A 24,277-nucleotide genomic window follows, 5' to 3' on the forward strand; every position below is an offset into this window, starting at 1 on the left:
AGAGGAGGCCCCTAAAAAGATTAATCCACAGCTCAGCCTGGGGGAGATTCGGTCGGCGGGAAAGCTGCTGGAGCTCTTTAAGTGTACGAGGCTGCAGAGAGGGAACATGTTAATGAAGTGAGCCGGCGGAGAGGCAGGTGAGTGGAAGGTGTAATGGCCTCCTGCTGCTGGGAGATAGGCTACATGGTGGATTCATGGCAGGTAGAGTCACAGTTTGTGGTTGTTGGGGCTGATTTACTGATCTGAATCTATTTTAGTGGAAACTGGAAATACACAGTAGTGGGATCCATTTCTGTGCTCAGTAACATAGTGATGTACTTCAGCAGGTGAACAATCACCTGCCTATTGAAAATGAAAGAGAATATTTTAAAACTGAGCTTGACAAACATTAGGTGATGTCGCCTCCCCCCTCGTCATTTTATTGAAACAACCGGTGTCTTGTCAGTCATCCATCTGTGAAACAACATGCAATGCTTTATCCTGTGGAACTTTGTGTGGTGCACATTCACGTTGTAAATGTAAAAATGGACATATAAAACATGTCAACACAGTTGAGAGGGATGTTTGGCCTTTTATGCCTCCACTGTTGTGAAAATTTTATTTGACTGATGGTGGAAGATGGGGAAAGATAATGTTTGAGATAGCCGATTAAAGCCTTATTCGCACAGGACTGGTATTACCTAGGGACCTCAAGTAATTTGAAATATTTGTGGAGGTCGTCTATGATGTTTATCCCGTGCAAATCTGCCATGCCTTTTATTTGAATACATGAGGCTCATTTAGCTACACAGCATGGAGACCTATGCGCATATAGGCATCAGAACAAAAGATCTTTGTGAATATTATATAAAAACATAAATAGGCCTATATAATATAATCATGTTTATAATATTAAATATGTGTTTGTGTGTTAAATTTGTTACACAGAACCAACTGAGAAGCCGTTATTGGAAACTGTTTGCAAAAGGGGGAGGCACTTTCAAAATAAAACTTTGCATGTGATTGGATGAACCGTCTGTCAAGAGAAGAGCGAAAACATCTTTCCCATCGAGAAAACCCTTCAGTGCAGCTCTTTGCTCTTTCAATGAATAAATACTCTCCAGTTCTGACAGAACTGATGCTAATGCAGCATCTAAGGTAACCTCTTCATGAGCTGCCATTGTTGTTTAGAACAAACAGTCGCCTCTCCGTGTCGCCTCACACACCTGAACCACGCTCGAGGCTGCCAGTAGCTCCTCACAAGATGCTGATTGATCCGAAAAACACATGTGGATTACTTAAAGTCCGACAAAATGGAATTTTATGCTATATGTGCTTCTGCGATTCACTAGTGATCTTTTGACAAATGCGAGAATCCAGCTGCCGTGCAATAAGGTAATATTAGACCCTAATGCCAATATGATACCTGAGTTTTGGTACCTACATCAAAAATACCGTATAAACCTCTATTTGACTCGACTACTATCTACCTAGCTGAAGTGCCGTTGAGCAAGGCACTGAATTGCTGCCACCTTTAGTAGAGCGACTCTGCAGGCAACCTCATGTTTTCACGCTGAGTGGAAATAGTATTTTCCCCCAGGGATCAATAAAGAATCCCGTTATTACCTCGATAGACCTGCATGTTTATGTAAGCTGCATCAGCCTCCCGCTTCTCTCAGTTATATTCTCCGACAGCATGTCATGAGAATGTATCCGAGCTTTTGAAAAGGTGAATAAATTCAGGTATAGCGGCTCCCCTGGGTGACATACTGTGTGCGTTTTCAGCCTTTGCGGCGCGTGTAACACAACGCCAACGTCCCCAGAAATGACCGCGTGGTTGGACAGATTCAGGCTTCACTGTTTTATTATCACCGTTTTACAGTATGTTTAGAGAAACGACTGTCTCCGCGACTTCACACTTCTTTGTGCATTTTTTTCGCCTCACAGCACACTTCATATTAATGCACATTCTGTGTTCATGAATATTCATGTGTGCACTTTTCCAAGATGCAGTGACACAAACATCCCATACAGCTCCTTTGTCTGCCGCTGCTTTGTTCTCTCCTGGCTCCTCGCTGTCTCCCATCCAGACCTGTCTGCTGTAAATATTACAGTCTTGGATCTGGTCATCAAAGGTCATAGCTAACGTTGTTGGAGTGAATGTATGTATATTGGATGTGTGTATTCATATCACATTCTCCCCTCAAAATGAAGCGAGTGCCCTTTTCCGCTTCTGTTGCTTTCATTTCCTGCTCCTGCTGTTGTCGTTTTAGATTAAACCTCTGCAAAACAGTTTATTTTTTTAGTTTATTTTCTCAAAGGTGGTATTAGATTAGGGTGCATATACAGTATTTATGTTATATTTAGTTGTATTGTGGTTGTCCAGTTATATATTATTTCCAAACAGCGACGATTCCTCATCAATCAATCGCGAAACATACATACATTTGTCAGTGCCTTGCAAAGCAACCTGTGTGGAATTACCAAAACACTCATTCAACTTAAAGAATCAATTAGTTGATCAGCAAAATATTAATCAGCAACCATTTTTATAATTGATTCATTTGTTGGTTTGCTTAATTTTCATTGATAGTAAACAGAATCTCTTTCAGTTTTGCACTATTATGTCGGACAAAGCAAGACATTTGAAGACATTACCTCGAGCCAAACGATTAATCAATCAACGCTGGCCCACACTAAAAGATTTTCCAAATCTGAACAGATTTTGAAAATGTGAGAGACCCCACACATAACGACATGCTATGTTAAATTAAACAATTTTGTCTCTATAGTGTGTGGTGAGCAATGATTTGGCCAAAACTTTTTAACACAACTACTGTTTTCAGTCAACAGTTAATTCCAGTTCCAGTTTTTTTTCGGTCAGTGTTGAGCCGTTGTAAATTAAACTCAACACTTCCTGCAGGAGTTTCAAATTAAAAGGCAATCACAAAAGGGGAGGATTGTGCTTGTTTTGAATACTTGAGAGAGTTTAATATTTGCTGCTCTTGTTTGGTGGAACATTGAGCATTTCAGATGTCAGCAGGTGCAGAAATACAAATAACTTAACAGATTTTGAATATAACTTTGGTACATCATGACTGGCAGCTGCAACATTCAACCTGTCCACAGCTCTGGAGAGAGAGCGAGAGAGAGAGAGAGAGAGAGAGAAATTATGATATAGTATCATCAACAGTGTATTACATATAGCCAGTGTTGGACCTAAACCACCAGCCACAGCTGAAGGCCATGTACATTTCATTCGTGGTCGTGTGTGAGTCTAAACTGTGACATAACATCAGCTGATCACTGCAGTGTGGAGGGTTGTAACCTTGTTTCACTCTGACCGATTCATATAATTACAATTGATCTGCAGTTTTCCTTTCTTTGTGTGTGTGTGTGTGTGTGTGTGTGTGTGTGTTTGAGTGTGAGTGTATGTGTGTTTGTGTGTGACTGTGAGTGTGAGTGTGCTGCAGATCGCAGGTACTCTGTACTTTACTCGGTAACTCATAGGTTTATGCTGTTTATTGTGACATTGACCTTTTGGACACAAAATAACTGTGTTTATTTCCTGTATATAGTTAGTTGCGTTGTTTTATTCTATTTATCCCTTCAACCGTTTGTATCGCTGCAGCCTTTTCAAACAGCAACAGGCTTGTTGAAATGCAGCTTTAGTGTTTTTTGTCATTTACAGTAACGCCCCGTCACGGACCCACGGTGTCTGCCTCGTAGCTGTTTTAATGATGAATATCCCATCTGGCCAAGGGACGCCAGTTGAAAAACAGTAACTTGGCTTACACTGGCACATTTACCATGACGCTGAATGTCTTGTTAAAAAAATGTCACCTGTTTTTATGAACATTTTCAATTTGCACGTAAAAAAAAAAGAGTGGAAACACAGTAAACGTTGAAATGTTACAAAACAAGTTGTTATGCTTGGATGAGGTGGAAAAGTTGATGTATCTCAAAAACAGTGCAACAGAAACAGACTCCATATATAAATTATAATGACTTAAACATCACCAGGCTTCCACTGAAGAGACGATAACATGAGATCCGTGTGGAGCGATGAGGAGACTAACCTTCCTCACATGAAACAAACAGAAATGTCATAGTAATATTTTTCCCATGGTTTGAGCTTTGACTGGTTGAATGGTACCGACTGGAGAAGTAGCTCCACCAACCGTTTATCTAGATGCATCCAATTCCTTTTATTATAACACCAGTGGATGGAAATGCACATCAATTCTCATTTTATGCTTCATACTACTTATTCCACTAAATCTTTGAGATCAGCTGTCTGCACCTCTGTTTCTCTCTGCGTCTCCTTCTGTCTTCAGAAAAACTGGACGGGGTCAGAGAGCGGGGATGGGGGTCAACAGCAATCTGTCACTGTCCCGTCGCGCTGAGACAGAGAGAACGAGGACTGTGTTAATATGAAGAGAACAGCACAGGAGAAATTAGAGACACTTCCTGAAAAGAAAAAAACATATCGTAGAAAGAATTTGTGTTAACAACCATACTTGCCAACCCTTCTGATTTTCCCGGTTTCCTCCCATTGTCTACACCGTTTTTCCTTGTCCTTATCTCAACCCGTTTCTGGCGCTGTACAGCATGAATAAAAGCCTTACTGTTTTCAACCGGATGACAATACAGCTACACTTGATGTCGTTTCCCGACGGAAGAGATGCTCGCGACACAACGCGGTTTGAGCTGCGTTTGCTGCACATCACAGCGTGCAGCGCCCAAAGTTGGGATTTGCTCAATGCAGCGAAAAGCCGTCGTGGTGTGGTGCAAGCCATTGGAAATAATGGGTTTCAGATCGCAGTGGTGCTGTTGTCACGTTGTGTTTGAAAGGACATTCAGTGAGAGACGGAGAGAGAAATGGAGAGTACTAAGAGAAAGAAATACTCAAGCAGGGGCAAAAAATTAATGAATGGCAAGTATATTAACAACTGCTTACAGGTTGGTGCTAATATTGACTCATGCATAATTAGAAACAAAGAGCTGGTCAGGAAGTGTTACTGGTATGGGTGTGTAAAACCCACTTTGGAAAATCTGCAGAGAAAAACAGATCCCAGTAAAAACAGTCCTCACTGAGCTGTGTGGATTATCTAGAGACATTCTCTCCATGCATCACAAACCAAATTCCACTGTGCTGAGATGGAGCCTGAATTCTTCAAATCTGGACAAATAAAAACCAAAACTATCCACCTGGCTACCCAGGGTTAAGTGGAACTATGTTTTTTTTTTTTTTTTTTTTAGTAATTTGAGTGAACTGACCCTTTAAAGAAAAGGCAGCAGTTAGTAGCCATGTTTCCATTCACAAGTTTGTATTTGCATTTTTATCGCATTAGGAAAGCTGTGTGGAAACGACGCAATTTGATAAAACTTCCTCAATTGCTAAAAAACATTTTTACGCCTGCTTGCGGTGGTTTTGGTCTTCGTTGAAAAGGATTTGATGCACTACATGTATTATGGAAACGCCATTGCCGAATAAATTCTGACGTAGCGAACATTTAACTCAAATGTCTGATCAGCTGTTTCCGCTGTCGGTGTCTTCTTGAATATTCCCATAACATGTGAATGCTTGTCTTTGTCTCCAAACAACATGAAACATGGCCAATACTAGCTGATATGAAAAGACAATTAAAACTTGCCAAATTGAAACAAATTCTTGAAGACCTCTCTCCGTTTTTCTTTCGTAGATGGGTAGACGGCAAAGCCGACTTGTTTTGTTTCTGGTTCGCAACCTCTATGGACTTGCATTTATATCCCAAACTATGCTTTTTTTCATTTCAAAAGTTTTCTTAAAATTTGCATACTGCTCCTTTAATCTATATCTTATCCACATAGAATGTAGTTGTCTGCTAAATTTCTTTGCATATACTGTAGGCTACATAGAGTATGTCTATGTCCATACTGTGTGTGTGTGTGTGTGTGTGTGCGTGTGCGTGTGCGTGTGTAACTGTTCATTTATCTGAGACAGAGATTTGTCTTGTTTTTGCCTCCATTAATGAGCTTTGTTCCAACATAAAGAACGACAGATCGCCTAGAGTGATGCCGATCTGAGGCTCCCTGTATGCCGTATATGCAGTATGTATGTGTGTGTGTGAGACCAGTACAGGCTCGTAGCATGTCAACAGTCCTAGTCAAATATTAATGTGAGTCACATACAGTATTATATCAGCCCACAGCGCTGGGCGAGCTGCTGCTGTTTTCCTCTCTGCAATTACTGTTGCAATATTAGTGTATAGGACAGCTCACTATAGGGGATTATACACACTTCAACAGGCAGCTGACACTTAGATTTTAACTGTGTGTTTGTACTGTATGAGGGGGATGGTCCCTGCTGTGTGGTCTGAGCTTGTGTGTTCTTTTTGTGAGCACGTTTGCTTGAGTTTATGTGATTTTTATTTCATTTCTAGTTGTTTTGTAGTTGGTGTCCCTCATGTGGGACACAGATCTGGGTATGCACTCACTCCGAGGGACTCGTTTTAAATCTGAGGCCCGGAAATACGGCCCCCATGAGTTTATCTGTTGATCTTTAGAGTTCAAACTTGTATAGCCTCATATGTATCAACTATCAACAATGAATTGAACAGTGAAAGCCTGACATACTAGCTGCAGCTTCTTCTTCTGTGCCATAGAGCTCCATTGTTGTCCAAATACTATTAAAACCACATCAAAGAGCCACACTGTTGAACTAGTCGACATGTTCCTTCATTGCAGTCCGTGTCTTTTATTCTAAGCAGTGTTAACATCAATCTCAGAACCCATCGGCTTCCAGTCTGACGACAGATAAGCCTCCGGGGGCAAGGGGCTATGTTTCTGGGGATTGTATAGAAGTCTATGAGAAAATGAGCCTACTTCTCACTTGATTTATTACCTCAGTAAACATTGTAAACATGAGTTTATGGTCTCAATCACTAGTTTCAAGTCTTCAATACAGCATGATGTTCATTTAGTAAATTATGGACCCATTTAGAGTAAATTAGATGATAAAGCAGGGTATGCTTTAGGGAGTGGCTACCTTGTGATTGACAGGTCGCTACCACGATGTTGTCCGGTCTGGGAGTTGTCCGCGTTTTCGTTTTACACCTTTAACCCTTTCACAGTGTGTTTTCAGTTCATGAAAGTTAGTTGTAACATTTTGGTCGCCTAAAAATGACTCATTCAGCGTTTGGTTGTACTTAGCTCCACCCTCTCATGTGACTTCTGGTTGAAAATAACTAACTACTAAGTACTCTTGCTAGTTTCTCAACATTACCAACCCTAGCTTTAAAGTACAGTAATATCAACATGTATGTGCCTGTGCGTACATGTGTTTTATGTGTTAACAAGCTTTATTTGTTTAGCCTTCTCCGTCGTCCCACCTGTCTCACTTGATTCATCTTTCCCTCTTTTCTTTTCTCCCCTGCATCTCGCCTTTGTTCCCTCTCCTGGCATCTAGCGTACATCATATTATATTCAGAGCACTTGCAGCGAACGGCTCTGGAGAAATACTCTATAAATCTGCTCGTTTGTCCTTCAAGGCAAGCCTGCACACTCTACATAAAATAAAGTCTTTTGCTGTTTTTCGAGGCCTTCTGAGCGCGAACGTGTTGTTGCTTTGTGCGTCTGCAGAAGGTGAGTGAAAGTGGTTAAAGGTTGACGGCCGCCGAGCGCATTTGTATTCATGAAAACAATGGGAATCTGCTGATGGGTATTTTCGAGAGCGGAAAAGTGTTGAGATATCGTTTTACTGTGTTTATGTTTAGTTGTGAACGCACACAAGCTCTTGTGCTCTCATTAAAGTATAATACAGACAAATGGTAGAGAAGCCGATGCATGATTGTGTATGCACATGCACACACATGCACGGCAGCATACTGTATGCTATGGAGGAATAATTTAATAGGAGGGTTGCGGTCTCTGCACTCTAATCCTGAACTGTGGCAATTACTGGATGTATAGATTCCTCTCTTTGTCCTCGGTGCACTTACTATTAATGCTGGAAGAAGTATTCAGATCCTTTACTTAAAGAATAAAGCTGTTGTTATTCTATCGTTTTCTTATTGTCACCAAATCCCTTGAACAGACCAAAGCCTTCTACTTCTACCTTCTGACTTCCCTTCCCTGTCTGTGGCTCTCTGCTCCAAGCCCACTGGTTCTTATTGAAGACTTACATCTTTACAAACACCTCACAAACATATTTCATTGTTAAAAAGGTACAGTTCAGTACAGTTTACAGAAAACAGTCAGTAAACACTTAAAATGGGGGTCCTCTGTATGTCTAAAATGTTAAGATCATTTTGGGAAAATTGAAAGGATAAAATAATAAGCAATTGGGCACAACCGTATTTTCTATAACAGGATACCTTAACATAGGGGTCCTCAACCTTTTGGAACTTAAGGCCCACTTTTGATTGTTAACTATTTCCGAGGACCACTTTCCCAAATAAATGAGAAAAAAAACATAACATGACAAAGAAAGGAAAAAAAAAATTGGCTTGTAATTGTCTGTAAATATGTGTTTAGCCTCTGTCAGCTGTAATGAACAAACTAAATATACTGCTTACCTCACCCATCACTGCCTGCCATTATGAATCCAAATTTAATACATTCAGGGTCATATATCCTCACCACACACTTTTATAGGCGCAGGGTTGTCTCCCACATCACTTTTTCACTTAAAAAAACAATCCATATTGTGTCCGAGGGAACGTAAGCTAACTAACAGCGGCAAAACACTTTTGTCTCTACTTGTCCTGACTGTGTGTCGTGATTGGCGTTGTGATATTCAAACGTAATTGGTCATTGAAGTTATGCTTTGTTTGACTTGCGGAGTTATTTTTAACTCAAACCAGGATCTTTTCCTGAAACTAATTAAGTACCTGTGTTGCCTAAACCTAACCAAGTTGTTTCCTGTGAAGATGGAAGTTTATTCTGAAAAGACCATATGAATGTAACGAGCGGAAATTGACACGTGTGTCACGTGTTGCTGTCCATTCTTAGGAAAACGCACAAAAAACTAGGAGTAACATCATTCGAACTGTTGTATGACGATACGTTGGATTCTTATACCCGTTCAGGATTTTTGTACTTTTTGTATCCTTCATGGCTGGCTGCGGTGAAAACGAATAATTTCCACAATGACACACACACATAAACACCCTCTGGCCTGTGCTTCACCCTCACTCTGGGCTCTGCCTCTTGGCTCTCTCTCTGGTTGGCTGTGACACTTTGTTCTAGTTTGTTCTCGCAGTTGTCGGCCAATAAAAAGAGGGAGGCATGATGGGAGTTTACCAAACAAGACGAGTTCAGCCAAAGGCAAAAGCTTCAAGCAGAAATAACGTCGAGTCCACGCCAGAGGTTCGAGTCGGGTCGGGTCCTGAAACACAAACACAGAAACACTCTGAAAAATCACATACGCACACAGAGACATTCAGTTGTATGGGCAGCTGCTGCATGCATACATGCATGCAAATTGTCACAAATGAAGTGCGGCACACACATCATGCATGCACAAACACACAGCGAAGGTCAGAGGTCAGTGTGACAGTCGGCTTCATGCTTAATGCAACGAATGCATCAGGATCCAAACACTCACAATGTTGCATCTCTTCTTTGTTCTGTTGTCTTCTTTTTAGTATTTGTGTCTTCTCCTCTGATGTCTTTGTCGGGACCAAGACCTTGAGAGTGAGGACTTTTTTGTAAAGTGACAACATTTTTGTTTGAACATTTTGTTCACATTTTTGAAAGTGAGAATAAGTTGTTAAAAGTGAGGTAATTCCTGAAAAGAGAGAACATTTTAGAAAGGGTGGGTATCTTTGGCAAGTGAGCACATTTTGGAAAGCTTAGACAAAGTGTGAACACAATAGAAAAGTGAGGACATTTTTGAAAAGTAAAGACATGTTTGGAAAATTAAAGCAGTGGGGAAATGTTTTTTGGGAAAATTATGACATTTTGGCCACTCCTTACACCTTTAATTGACTGTTTTAGGGGTTGAGACTTGGTTTTAGGATTCATTCAGAATTAGGTTATGGTCAGTTTGGCTTGGAAATGTATTATGTCAATGAGGGTGCTCCCAAATATACGAGAACAAATATAGTACGTGGCTGTGCATGTGATCCATTATGATGGACAATGTTCTCCTGATGTCATCACTTTGGCCTGCACTAATGTGATCAACCCCCCACCGTACACACACACACACGCACGCACACACACACACACACACATACACATTGTTCATTGATCTGAGTGATGTAGAGTTTATTCTTAAAGGAATGCAAACAGAGTAACGGATCAATAAAGGCCACTCAGACATCTCACAGCAGCGAAGGCAGGTTTGCTATCAGGAGAAACACACACACACACACACACACACACACACGCGCAGTACACTCTTGAAATCAGTCATAGACATTTAGGAATGCAATGGCCGTGCGCCTGCATGCAAGCACAATAAAACTCAACACACTCGAAAACCTGAATACACACACTCTTAAATGTACACACACTCCATGCATGATACTAACATTAAATTAAGGCACAAACTCACCATAATCTCGATAAATTATTCACTGCTCATGTTCCCTGTCGAACCTTAGCTCTTAGCTCAGATTTGGGTTTGAACAGGCCTGCTTCTGATACCCAGAATTCATTGGCGATTTTAGTTCATATCTCCAAATTGAGTACATTTCTTGAGTTACTTTGCAACACTGGGATTTATCAGCCATTTAACTGCAACTTCCTGGTGGTAAACCTGCACTTTCTGAGCAATGCTGGTTTTAGTGTCTGTGGGGGTTTGCAGGGAGGATGAGGTGATGATGCTGAGATGAATCATCTGTTGTCTCATTTGGGAAGGAGAGGAAAACACCTGCGTTGGCCGGTGTTTAAAGTGTGAAACAAGTTTAATATTTAATGATGAGAGCCGATCTTCTGCAGCAAACATTTTGGTTTTCATGGGATTGCATCATGTATGGCGAAAGGCTTAAGGACTTCTACTTGTGCAAAGCAAATATAGGCATATATTTTTGGCATGTTTGCCTTTATTTGACATGAATCAAACTAGGGATATTGTGATTACGTGGTATGCGTCTTACATCACTATGTCACAGGGACACACATTTTTTTAGCCTCCTTTAGGTCTGTTTTTTTCACATTTCCTGTCTGGTTCAGTCTCAGTGTTTGCAGCAGGCAGCTGTTTTTCTGATAAACCCACTGCACACTACCCAGCACCAAACAGCAGACAAAGTGAGTTTGCTTTGGGAAAAGTCTTTAAGATGATGAATGTGAACCTGTGGCATGTCCTCACAAGTGTCATTAATAATGCATTCGAGACCCTGTTGGGCAGAATGTCAGGTTGTTTGGCAACGTGATGCCAATGTGATGATGAGTAGCAGGAGGTGGGGGATCTATCAGCGGTGATAAATGAGAGGAAGGAGAACGAGAGAAGAGGATGAAGTAGAGGGACTCTGTGTAGGGTCCCTACCTGTTTACACAGAGTGCCTGACTAGATGTGACATTCAGTCGGCTTTCAACCAAATTAATGAACTTATATTTACTGCTTTATTGTTAGTGTGTAATGGATGAAATAATGAGAGACCATTTAGATGGTATTTAAGTTTAACTAGTGACTTTATGAGCAATATGCCCGTGATAAGATGCAGACGTTAGGCTATTTGAGTCTGAAATGCTCTACCTGACAATAAGGATGCTCGGAATTGTTAATTTTAGCGAGGTTAGTTGCTCTAAAAATGTAAATATTAAACAAAAAGCATTAAATCCAAAGGTTGTGACCTTCCAAAGTTTCTTGCATTAATAAGCATTCTTCTCTCAGATGTCCACATGTCCTTGGAGCACACTGGGAAAGGGCGTTTTCCAAACAGTCTCTGCTTACAACTGCATTTTCACACAGCAAAAAACTTGTAAATGTGACAAGAATGTTTTCTGTGACGGATTGCTTTTCTGTGCACGTTGATTTTCATAGCGTGTACTGTAATGATCTGAGCCCAGCGGCTGCTGGGAAGGAAATCCATCTAAAAAACAGTACAGTTTGATTTGGAAAATGGCCGTCAGTAATTGAAATCCCACCGGGCTGATTCACACAGAATCACTGAGTCACACAGCGTGCATTTTGCTTTTGAAGCTGATTGAAAACACCTGCTATGACATCACGTGACCGGGGTGTGTTCAGAGGTGCAGCTCTTCTTAAAAGGGAGTTGTCGAGATGGAAGTTTCCCCTCCGACATGAACGACAGAACAGGTTGTTTGCCTTCCAATATGATTAATATACCTATGTGGTTAAGGCTTTAAGTTTAGACAACTTGGTTAAGGTTAAGGAATTATTGTAGTCATGGATAAAAGAAACCAACACTGACTGTTGTAGGAGATAGTATGTGAATGTCACGATAATGCACAAGGCAAAAGCATGTAATAAGAATGCCGTTCTTGCTTTAGGCGTGTCATTTTCATGCCATGTAGTCTTGTTCTGACTGCAATGTAATGACGTAAATTAAAAAGCGAGAAAGACTGCTTATGGCGGGAATAAACATGTTAACATTTACTGTTTTCAGATTTTATAACTAAACTATACTAACTATAAAGATTTTATTTTATAATTTTGCATTTTTGCATTTTTACTCACTGTTGTATACTGTCCTTAGCTTACTAGCCCATTTGTTGCTTACGAGGTTGTATTCATGCCTTTTTTTGCACGTTCGGATTGCATGGCATGAGTAACTGCATCTGTCTGACGTCCTTACTGTTTAATGTGGAATGATGTCCGTTGTTTCTGTTCGCCAGAAGCTGCGAACAAAGACAAACATCAGAACTGATTTGCAAAGCCAAGGCAATGGAAAGTGAAATAAATATCTGCATCAACATATTTTTAGCACAAATGGAACCTCGTGTCAAAGTAGAAATGATGCTTCACAGCCTAGAAGACACACATAATGTGCATTGAGTATGTGTAGGGTAACGCAGCAGTGTATGTGCTCACAAAGCAAGACAAATGACTTGCATTTGTTTGTGCGAGAGACATCATCCATAGCATTTAGCTTGTGTCTGACTGTTGCTGCTTCATGAATCAGTGTTTTTTTACCATCAGAGACATTTAAATAGAAAGTTAAATTTCATGACAAAGGCAGCGTCCTTGTTTCTGTGCCCACATATGAGTGTATGCATGAATGCTAATGTATGCGTATGTGTGTATCCGTGTTGGTGTCAGAGTGTGCACATACAGTAAGTGCGTGCTGGCCTCGTGGCCCTGGTTGTCTGTCGGGGTCCCTGGGGAGCAGAGAGGCGGGGTTTCCTCCGAGTGGGAGGTTGTCATGGGAGATTGGTCAGGGGGAGATGGAGGATCAGGGTTTCACTGGGCTTTTTATGGAGGCTTAGCTGCTAATATCACCACTGCACAGGGTCTTTCCTGCGCACTGTTTAAGATTCAACACACATGGGGAGGAAACATCAGGCTGTTTGCACCAACGGGGGATGAAAAAGGCAGAGCTAGTACTCGTTATAAAGGTGAAAAGTTTTCACGGGAACCGATTTCCACCAATTCCCTACTAACAATCATGAATGCATGACCTGCTCATGTAAAATTCCATTCACCACATTATTTTGGTTGGCAGAAGTTTCAGATGCAGATGAAATCTTTATGGCATACAACTAAAGTTAAGCAGTAAAATATGTTTCTTTTCTTTTTATTTGTGTAAATTGATCCCACTTATTGATCCTTGACGGCAAATTCTGGACCCGCTGAGGGTCCATGTTGGACTGGGAAACAGACAAATCTGCAAGCTCTCATGTTTTATTCTGCTCTGGCAGATGTGTCTGGTCCTCGTCTGCTTTGGACAGATTTCTAGCTAAGTGAGATTTGACGGGCCAATCGCAACCGTTTATCGGTTTATATGAGGCGTTGACCATAAAGAGGAGCGCTGTTGAGGCATTTTCAAAAGCAACCAAGGTTGCAGCAGCTGATGTGGAACTTTCCGTTGTAGCCGCTATAGCGCATAGCCGGCCATTGCCAAACCAAATCGCAAATGAATCTGCCAGAGCAAATAAAACATGAGCTTGCAGATCTTTCTGGTTCCTAGGCAGTAAAAACACCTTTTATCTTCAAATTCTAGTGGCTCAGATTGCACAAAAAGTAGTGCTATGGGGTTTGGATCTTACAGGGACTGTGATGAATGCAAGTGCACATCCCACTGTTGATTGCATTAGATTTTATGCATATGACGGTGTGTTTTTCATACTATGACAGTTTTCCTAAAAGTAGATTATAAAAATTGCAATATATCACCTTGATATATCGCAACATATTGAATTGTAACCCCTGTATCGTGATACGTATCGTGATACGTATCGTGATACGTATCGTATCGCCAGATTTTTGCCAACACACATCCCTATCCAATTGAGTCCAGAGGCATTTTGGTCTACGTCCGTTGATAACGGCCCTTGGAATTCGAAAATGAACTGAGAGGTTCTAATCTGCTTTGGCGATATCAGGCTAGGTCCATGTATTTCGCCAGTTGGGTCAACGCACCTATAGTACACTCATATTAACCGTCAATTGTTTGCTAAATTAGAGTGAAAACAGTGAAATGTAATCACTGCACCTAATAAGATCATGGAGCAAGTGTTTCCTGCAGCATATCTGTAGTGCTTTAATGACTCATGTTGTACGTAATCATAATGCTGCAGAATTAGCTCACGCAGGGTGCATGGTAAGATAGATGATATTTGTGGTTATCTTTGTTTTTTTCCTGGTGTTTAAGGCCACACAAAATATGTGGACCTTCTCTGGGGAAATAGAGCTAAACAGAAGAAGAGAGGCTGCGGTGGAGCAGAAACAAAGAGCTGTACAGAACAAAGACGCAAAGAGGAAGACGAGCAGCAGAGTGAGAGAGAGAGCGACTGGCAGGCAGAGGGAAAGGAGGAAGATGAGGAGGTTAGAGGAACAGCAATATATGAGCAGCGGTAGAGAGGAGATTGTCATTTCAAGCCTTCACATTGGTAACAGGATACGGTCGTCACGCTCCAGCAGCCTGCAGGTCACCTCAGCTCTCCACCTCATCTTGCTCTATCTTTTTTTTTTTTTTACTACCTACCTGTCTAACTGTCTCATATTCAGACCTACAGTCACTTTTAACGCTGTGGCAGAACATAAGAAAGGTCGGCCAGCAGCAGAAGAAAAAAGAATTCAGAGAGAGTTGGCATTCCTTCAGCAAATCACAGAACACGCTGAGTGCAGAAGCAGAGGGGAGATGGACATCTCACTGGGATTCTGTGTTTGGTAGTGACTTTGCAGCCACGCGGGACACACAGAGGGTATTTGGTCAGGATATCAGGGACAAGCTGAAGAAATAAGGGGGGAGGGTGGTGTAAAAACGAAACCTTGCAACTCCTATCCGTACTGTCCATGAACACTACCTGTAAAGCTCCTAATGTCCATTTATTCACACCTTACTTCATAGGTAATATGGATTAAAAATCAAGTCAGAGACAAAATTCTCAGCCAGTGGTAAAACAACATTGGTACAGTAAGTAAAAAAATAAATAAATAAATAAATAAAGCTACAGTAAAGATGCTGGTATCATATGAAACTAGAAAAACCTAAGGAATCCAACCATGTCATACTAGCTTGTCATGGAGGCTAAATAATGCTCCAAACTTATGCAACATTTTGGCAAGGAAAAACGGTCATGGCCATTTTCAAGGGGTCCCTTGACCTCTGACCTCAAGATATGTCAATGAAAATGGGTTCTATGGGTACCCACGAGTCTCCCCTTTACAGACATGCCCACTTTATGATAACCACATGCAGTTTGGGGCAAGTCATAGTCAAGTCAGCACACTGACACACTGACAGCTGTTGTTGCCTGTTGGGCTGCAGTTTGACTTGTTATGATTTGAGCATATTTTTTATGCTAGATGCAGTACCTGTGAGGGTTTCTGGACTATATTTGTCATTGTTTTGTGTTGTTCATTGATTTCCAATAATAAATATATACTGTACATACATTTGCATAAATCAAGTAATATTTTCCCACTCCCATGTTGATAAGAGTATTAAATACTTGAAAAATTCCCCTTTAAGGTACATTTTGAACAAATAAAACATGTGATTAATTTGCGATTAATCGGGATTAACTATGGACAATCATGCGATTAATCGCGATTTATGATTTTAATTGACATTTTTAGTACCTGTCGAACCAATTAGCTAGATATTCGATTAGTTGATCAACATAAAACAATTACAATGTTCATCATAATATTATTAAATATTTATTTAAAAACTAAATGATTCATAAAACATAAACAACGGCTTTATATATGGTACCGCCTGTGACGATTCTGACCGACTGTACTATCTTTCGGAGACTCTAGAAGGCTTTTAGAGGTAGAGTGAAGTGGTATTATATGAAACTAGAAAAAACCTAAGGAATCCATTGGTACCAACCATGTCATGCTAGTTTGAGGGGAAGAAGACTGAATAACGCTCCAAAGTTATGCTAAATCTTTGCGTGGAAAAACTCATTGCCATTTTCATAAATATAGATATATCTATATAAATAAATACATACATAGTATTTTTCATGTTTTATTAATCATTTAGGTTTTAAATAATTATTTAATATTATTATTATGAATATTGTCATTTTTTTCTGTTGATCAACTAATCGGATTAAAGTCAACATTTATTTGAGTTCATATACTTGAAGTTACTGTTGACCAAATTTTTAATCCAATGAACAGAAAAAATGGGGAGCCATTCGTAAAAAAACTGCTCCAGACCATTACTAGAGGTAATTATATATATATACAGTATATATACTGTATAAAAGTACTTATTATTAATCCTCCTGTACTTCAAAACAGCAACAGTTTTCATAAACAGTACTGTATATGCATACATCCTTTCTGTGCAGTGCAAAGGCAGTTAACCTTTAGGTCAAATGTTGGCATCATAGCTGGTCACAGTTTCATTCATTCATTTCTAATGTAGGAAAAAAAGTTATGGGAAAATAGTTTTTGTGTCTTCCTGAAATGACCGAGGTGACCCTCTCACTGCTAAATGAAGCAGCTCTCAGATTAAAGGCCACAGTGCTGTCCAGTCAGGGCTGGAGTCAGCTGCCCCCTGCTGTCACTGCCTGTTACTGCAGGACTGAAGCCTGCAGCCTGCTGCTGCTGCTCTCCTGTCAGACGGAGGGAAAAGGAAAAAGCTCAGATCAGAGACTCTGAACCTCAGCGGAGGGACTCCGGATGAAGATCAAACTTGCTCGTAATCTCCCGTGAACATAAAAAATAAATGAATTTCCCCTTTCATACTCTGTGTTTAAGTATTTGACCTAAATGTGATATATTATTCATCAAGAGAATATCCTAATATATGATCTGCAGAACCCCATAGGCACCATATGTTACATCTGTGTAATGCAGACATCTCAATCTATAACTCCGCTCTCTTATCTCGGTGTTCAAGTGTGTGTGTGTGTGTGTGTGTGTGTGTGTGTACAGTATGTGTGTGTGTTATCAGTTTATATTGAAAAGAGCAGCGGTTCAGGGTTTACTTCATAATGCCAGCTCCTCTGATCAATAAATCATTTTCAAACACTGCTGATCGGAGACCACAGCTGTCTGTAGGGGGTACACAGATGTGAGTGTGTACAGTATGTGTGTGTGTGTGTGTGTGTGTGTGTGTGTGTGTGTGTGTGTGTCTTCATGGGAGTCTCTTTGTGTCCATGCAACAGTAAGGGGATGACAGAGTGTAGGGGAATGTGTTTATACCATTGCAGTATATGGTCTATGCGTATAATGCAACGGAGCATGTTTTAATGACCGAACACCTCTGTGACGGAGGACACGCACTCTGTCTTTGTGCATTTCCTTCTCTTTGTCTTTGTATTTACTGTGTGTGTGTGTGTGTTTGTGTGTTTCTGCCTGTTTATGTGAGTGTGTTACCTACTGCGTGTTAGTGTGTGTTAATGTGTTGGTGCCTTTGTGTGCAGCTCCATACGTCCTCTATAGGAGCTGGTGGGAGGCTGATCTGCTGCAGAGCTCAACGACGGCTCAGCTTCATTGTTCCTCTCCTCTCCTCTCCTCTCCTCTCCTCTCCTCTCCTCTCTTGTCTTCCTCTCTTCTATCTTTGTTCTTTTCTTCTTTTGCTCTCCCGTCTCCTCTTCTCTATGTCCTGCTCTTTCCATTCTTCCTTTGTCTTCTTCTCCTCTTCTCTTTTGTCTCTCGTCTCTTCTGTTTTGTCCTCTTTCCTTCCTTACTTTTCCATTGTTCTGTTCTTTTCTGTTGTCTTCTTCTCTTATCTTGTTCTATTCTCTTTGTGTCCTCTTTGCTTTTGTCCTTCTTTTCTTCTCCGTTGTCCTCTTCTCCTCATCTCTTTTGTCCTCTTTTTCTCTTCTGTTCTCTTCTTCTTCACTTTTTTGACATTTTCTCCATTGTCCCTCCTTTTCACTTATTTTTTTCCTCTCTTTGTTCCCCTCTTCATTTTTGTCCTCTCCAATTTTGTCCTTCCTTTTTTTCCTCCGTTATCTTCATCTCTTCTCATCTTTGTTCTTGTCTTTGTTTGTCCTCTTTGCTCTTGCCGTCTCTTCTTCATGATCTGGTCTTTGGATCCCTTTCCTTTGTCCTCTGCTTCACTGTTTTTGTCCTTGTCTCTGTTGTCTTCTTCTCTATTGTCTCTCCTCTTCTCTTATGTTTTCTCATCTTGTCTTGTACTCTTCACTCTTTGTTCTCCTCTTCTCCTATGTCCTCTTCGCTTTTGCCCTCTTCTTCACTTCTTCTTCTTTGTCCTCTTGTCTTCTGCTTTGTCCACTTCCTTTCTCTTCTCCTCTCTTCTTTTTTCCTCTCCTCTTTGTATTATTCCTCTCTTCTCTCTATGTTCTTGTCTTCTTTTGTCGTCTTCATCTTTTCTTTCTTTTGTCCTCTTCTCTGGTTGTTCTATTCCTTTGTCCTCTTGGCTTTTGTCCTCCCATCTCTTCTTGTTCCATGTCCCGCTACTCCCATTTTTCACCTCTGTCCTCTTCTGTTTGTCGTCTTTTTTTCCTCTATAATTGTCCTCTCCTTTTGTCTTTTTTGCTTCTCCACATATACTTGTCCTCTTCTCTTCATCCTACATTGTCCTCTTTCTTTTCTTTTTGTCTTCTCAATTGTCCTTACTCCTGTCCTTCTTTCTCTCCTCTCCTCTCCTCTCCTCTCCTTCTTCCTCTCCCTCTCCTGTCCTCTCTTCTCCTCTCCTCTGGGTGAGATATTGCCTCTGTGATGTGTTGTGACAGTGACGTTAATGGAAGCACTGTACATTTAACGACCTATATCTCCGGAAATTCCTCTGCCGCTTCTCGTTGTACACACACACACACACACACACACACACACACACCTGAAACAATACAAAACACAATCAGTGCAGCACATACAGGTCTGTACACCTGTAAACACAGCAGATATGTGTTTGTTGTTGTTTCCTCGACAAAAGAATAATACGATTTTTGGCTCATGTGTTTATGCGACTGTGTGTGTGTGTGTGTGTGTGAGAGCATCAAAGGACAAGTGTCATTTAACTCGGTATGACTGTCACTCGGCAGTAGGCAGTTTGTGTGTGTTGTGATACGACACGACTGTCAACTGCACAACAAAAGACCGAGGGAATAGCCGAGCCGGAAAGTGAGGCTGAGAAAGAGTAAGTGAGCAGGGGAGAGGAAGCAGGGATGAAAATGAAGATTAAGAGGATGAAAGAAAGAAAGTTGTTGGGGAAATAAGGGAGGAAAAGAGAAAACGTGAGCGAGGCAAAACTGATGGAAGGAGAAAGAAGTAGAGATAGAACAAAGGGAACAAACATGAACAGATTATTAACGGTACACTTGTAGAGATGCTGCATGAGGCATGATATGGATTTGACTAACTGGAAGGCTATACATTACAATGTGCTATAACGACCGATCAAACAAAAAGGAACAAGCTTAGGGATCAAAATATGACGGAATTCTGAATTATTTTTTTAGACATATATATATAAAACATAGTATTTAAAGTAGGAGTGAAGCATTTAATTCCATTCTCTACTGAGTTTTTCTTTCTTTAGTAATACAGTTCTCACTCATTAATAAATTCACCAACTTTTATTTAATGATTTATAACATTGTAATTGTGTAGAATGTGCAGGACCAAACCAGATGTCTGAAGGACCCCCTCTACGCAGACAATCTCTCGTTCTCTCTTTGCTTCTGTTCCACCCATTCTAAATGTCATCAGCCGATTGAATGCCTAAGAATGGCCAAACTGTGCCTACCACGTTGTGAAAGTGACAACTTTAGGTTTAGGCAACAAAACTACTTGGTTAGGATTAGGAAAAGATCATGGTTTGGGTTAAAATAAGTACTACGTAAGTTACGTAACAACAATATGGTAAAATAAGGTGACAGTGACTTTGGTTTCACACGGGACACAAACAGCGGTCTCCTGGGTGAAAGTCCTGTGTTTGTTTGACCCATCCGTCCCCCTCGGGCGCCACCCCAGGTGGACTTTTTCACTCTTTATAGTACACCACCTGACCTCCACCATTGTTCCTGTCATAATTACTATGGCCACAAAAGGTCGGCATCGTCTTCTTGTATTCGTATTGGTGATTAACCATGTGAATATATGATAATGACCTTCTGAACCTACTTGTAGTTGTAGCAGGCCCCTTCTGACCCATATCTATGGCGCTGATAACCGCTGATAACGCCCATTCAATCGGCTGATAACATCCGAAGTGGGCCTTTGTTCTGTTCTTTATCCCACTTGTGTGAGGTTTCGTTGACTTCATAAGAAGTTAAATGGCCCACTGATGTTGTATCCTCATAGGTGAAAAGTCTGATGAAGGGGAATTTCTGATTGCTCACAGTTCACAATGTGTGAGTTATGCTGGCATTTCTTCAAATGTTGGTGCCCAACAGTTACTTTTTCTGTCAATTTTTGTTTCTCATCAATATCAGTCACATTGTGTACTTGACTTCCCATGATGAGAATACATCATGAGTTCCATGTTGAAAGTGTGATTATGAAACTAGACCTGGTTTTATTCATACCTCCATCACCTCAACTCCACCTTCCCTGTTCTCCACCTTCACAATGCAATCTGCGTTAGCTGAGCACTTTGTATGGGGATCTTTAATTGGGAGATTCTCTCTTCCTGCTGTCTAATTGATTCCCAATAGTGGATGTTATGACAGCTGCTGCTGCAGCCTGTGGGCTGTAATCAAGTCCCACATGTTGCTTAACCTTTTCAAATCCACTCCAGCGGATTAGCTGCTGGCAGGCAGCACATGCACGATATTGAAATTTATGCGGATATCTGATTATTTTCATGGCCAGCTTGGCCACTTACTTTTCATTGCAATGGCGCCACATGTCTAGTTTCCAGCAGTGGAGTTTACCGGCAGCTCTGATGCTTGATGTGCTATTAGTAACTTTTAACTTGTTGAAACTGTATTCCAAATGAACAAACTTCATGTGTGTGATACATACACACTCTGGTTCATCCGTCTATATGGATGTGTGTAGTGTAGAAATTTCTCATGGTCTTGCTGGTGTAATAACTAACTGAAGACAATATTTGAACTGTTCTTCCTTTAATGTTAATGCTGTCTGATGATTTATGGATACAGTACTAATTAAATATAAAGAAAATCAAAGTTCATATTTCACATAATGATCTCTCAGCCTGACTTACAAGCCTTTCTAAATTTATAGAGTCCTTTAGTTTTGTGCAGAAACCGGTTTAATGGAGTAAAACAGCACATAAAGGACTGATTTTCAGTCCTAACCATTTTGTTTGAAAATTAAATTGTTTATGCAAAGGCACATTAAATGTTTATGGCATAGTTTACTGTACATCATTAATAAATAAATAGTTTGGAGTGTAGTGAGAAAGACAATCATAAAGGGAGCCATGGTTGTTGTTTTAATGTAAATTAATAAAACATAATATCACTCTCTCTCTCTCCCTTTCTCAGGCGTGGAGGCGGAGCTTCTTTCTGAAGCGGCTCCGGTGGTTGTTTGGAGACTCATCGAGGCTGTCGAGAAACACGGTGAGAAAATACAGAAACACAGATGTGTAGCGAGCATATTCATTAAGGGAACAACTTCAACTGCTCTGAAGGACTTGTTCAGCATTTTGGGAACGCCAATGAGTCTGTGGCCATGAATGTATAAAGATCCGTCTGTAAATCAGGGGATTTTTTTTTCTAGGTAAATCAACTTCCCAGTACGAACACTTAAATAGCTCTCATTTAAATTTTGATGTCCTAAAAGTTGTTAAATTCACTAATGGCCGAAGTTAGAGTTATTTTCCTTAGCATAATAAACGTACATCAGACCCACGGGACTGCACCGCGCTGCACGCTCATATGACATATCCGGTTCTGCCAGCTTCCTGCTAGCTGTATGCTGCTGTACTAATGGATATATCGACTGTGATTAATCACTTTTGTAGTCTCTACTGTGGTGGATGTGTTAACGACTTTGTTCACAAACAACCGGCTATCGGCCAGTAGCTAGTAGTGCTAGTAGCACGACATAAACAGAATTGAATGTAGTTGTAGGCTATTTACTGACACACAGGCACATCCTCTTCCTCTGGGAAGCAGCTGGGTAAAAAATATAATTAATCAAATAAGTAATAAATACCTATAATAGTATGCATATTTATAATATTATTATTGTTCAACACAGGTCATTTGGGTAGAGACATTAAATATGACAATACAATGATGATCATTTTGTTTCACTTTTGTACGGCACTTTTACGACATTTTACTGACGTCCGGTAGTCGCTTTCAGTTCAAAATTGCGGAAGCGTAGCTCTGCTGCTGGGAGCTGTTGTTGCAATGGAACAAACAATTGGCTTTCACTTCTTATCAATATACGTTATTTGGTGACACCCAGCTGACTTCCTCCCTTCCCTCGTCTTCTACCTGATTTTTTCTGCAGGTTTGAACAGCGAGATTCTGTATCGAGCTCCTCCAGCCTCCAGTGGACCTGCAGAGCTGCGGCAGGCTCTGGACTCAGGTACATACTCCATGAAATAAGTAGATTCATTGAATGACAGACATGTAATCAAATGTGAGGATTTGGAACTCTTCCAACACGGCACAAGTCTCAACCGAATGACGTCACAGAAATGGCCACAACAGCGTCGGGTTACATATTTGATTTGAAGAAAATAAAACTAGTTTATGTAAAGATTTTCACCTGGCTTTTCTGTCGTTGCAATGTGGTAGTGTGTGCAAATGAACGATGTTTGGCTTCCCTCAGTGTTACCGGTGCCTGGAGCTCCCCACTCATTTGTCGAATGACGCGAAATGCATCATTTCAAGTTGTCCGCCGGACTTTTTCCTGCGGTCGAGTGGGGGGGGCTCTGGGTGCTGGCAGCCTAGAGGGAGGTTGAATGTTGTTCATTTGTATACTACCCGCATTCTAGTGACAAAAAGCAGGTTGAAAACCAAAGGAGCACAGGGCCAATGGTAAATGAAAATGATAAAACTGACCAATCGCAATACTTGTAGAATCGCAATACATATCGAATCGGCACTCAAGTATTCGGTATCATGATGATATCGAATCGGGATAGGTGTATCGTCCCAGCCTTAGAAACATGCAGTTTGTCCTTGGTGAGGGTCCGGAAAGGCCTGACTGGAGTACACTTGTTTCCACACGAGAAATGCAAGGCATTCTTTGGATGTAATCTTGTTTAAATCAGAGGTGTGGACTCGAGTCACATGACTTGGATTCGAGCCATACTCATTATTGTCAATCGTTAAGCCACGGAAACAGATGGTCATTTAGTGTCAAAATGAGTTTTAAAGTCACTGACAGCCTGTGAGAGAACAGAGAAAACTCTTATTCGTTCATATCAATATTATAAGTCAATACCATCGCTCCTTCTTATGTACCAGGTGCCAAATATCATGCAGCTATTGTGGCTGGATCTTTAACTGTCCTGTCACGTTTGAATAGAGCCATAACACAACATGTCTGAAAGACAAAAAGCCTTTATTTTAACTGACATATAAAGCCAGAGATGTAACAGATTCCATGTCTGAAAAGTGTGAAATGTAAAGTAAGAAAACAGACCTTAAAGATGTGTGGTGATGTAATATATTTAGATTCTCTGCTGCAGTAAAAGGCAGTGATACTCAGTAACATACTGTAGAAGCAACAAGTGGCTCGACACCAACAGCCAAAGCTCCCAAATCTCCTCTCCTGCTCTCCTCTTTGTATTCAAACCAATACGAACTCCCGCTGAGACTG

At 40.8% G+C, this 24,277-nt stretch overlaps 1 protein-coding gene across 3 annotated transcripts in view; it reads left to right on the forward strand.

The window, feature by feature from the left end:
* Window positions 1-24,277, forward strand: part of pik3r3b (phosphoinositide-3-kinase, regulatory subunit 3b (gamma)) — a 253,737-nt gene that overhangs the window by 62,069 nt on the left and 167,391 nt on the right. For all 3 annotated transcript variants that reach the window (XM_037770657.1, XM_037770656.1, XM_037770658.1), the window contains exons 4-5: window positions 21,982-22,056; window positions 22,958-23,035. In XM_037770657.1, the coding sequence (XP_037626585.1) occupies window positions 21,982-22,056; window positions 22,958-23,035 (153 nt within the window). The remainder of the gene's footprint in view (window positions 1-21,981; window positions 22,057-22,957; window positions 23,036-24,277) is intronic.

This window comes from Sebastes umbrosus, chromosome 5 (genome assembly GCF_015220745.1).
Source record: "Sebastes umbrosus isolate fSebUmb1 chromosome 5, fSebUmb1.pri, whole genome shotgun sequence".
In the NCBI taxonomy this organism is placed as follows: Eukaryota; Metazoa; Chordata; class Actinopteri; order Perciformes; family Sebastidae; genus Sebastes; species Sebastes umbrosus.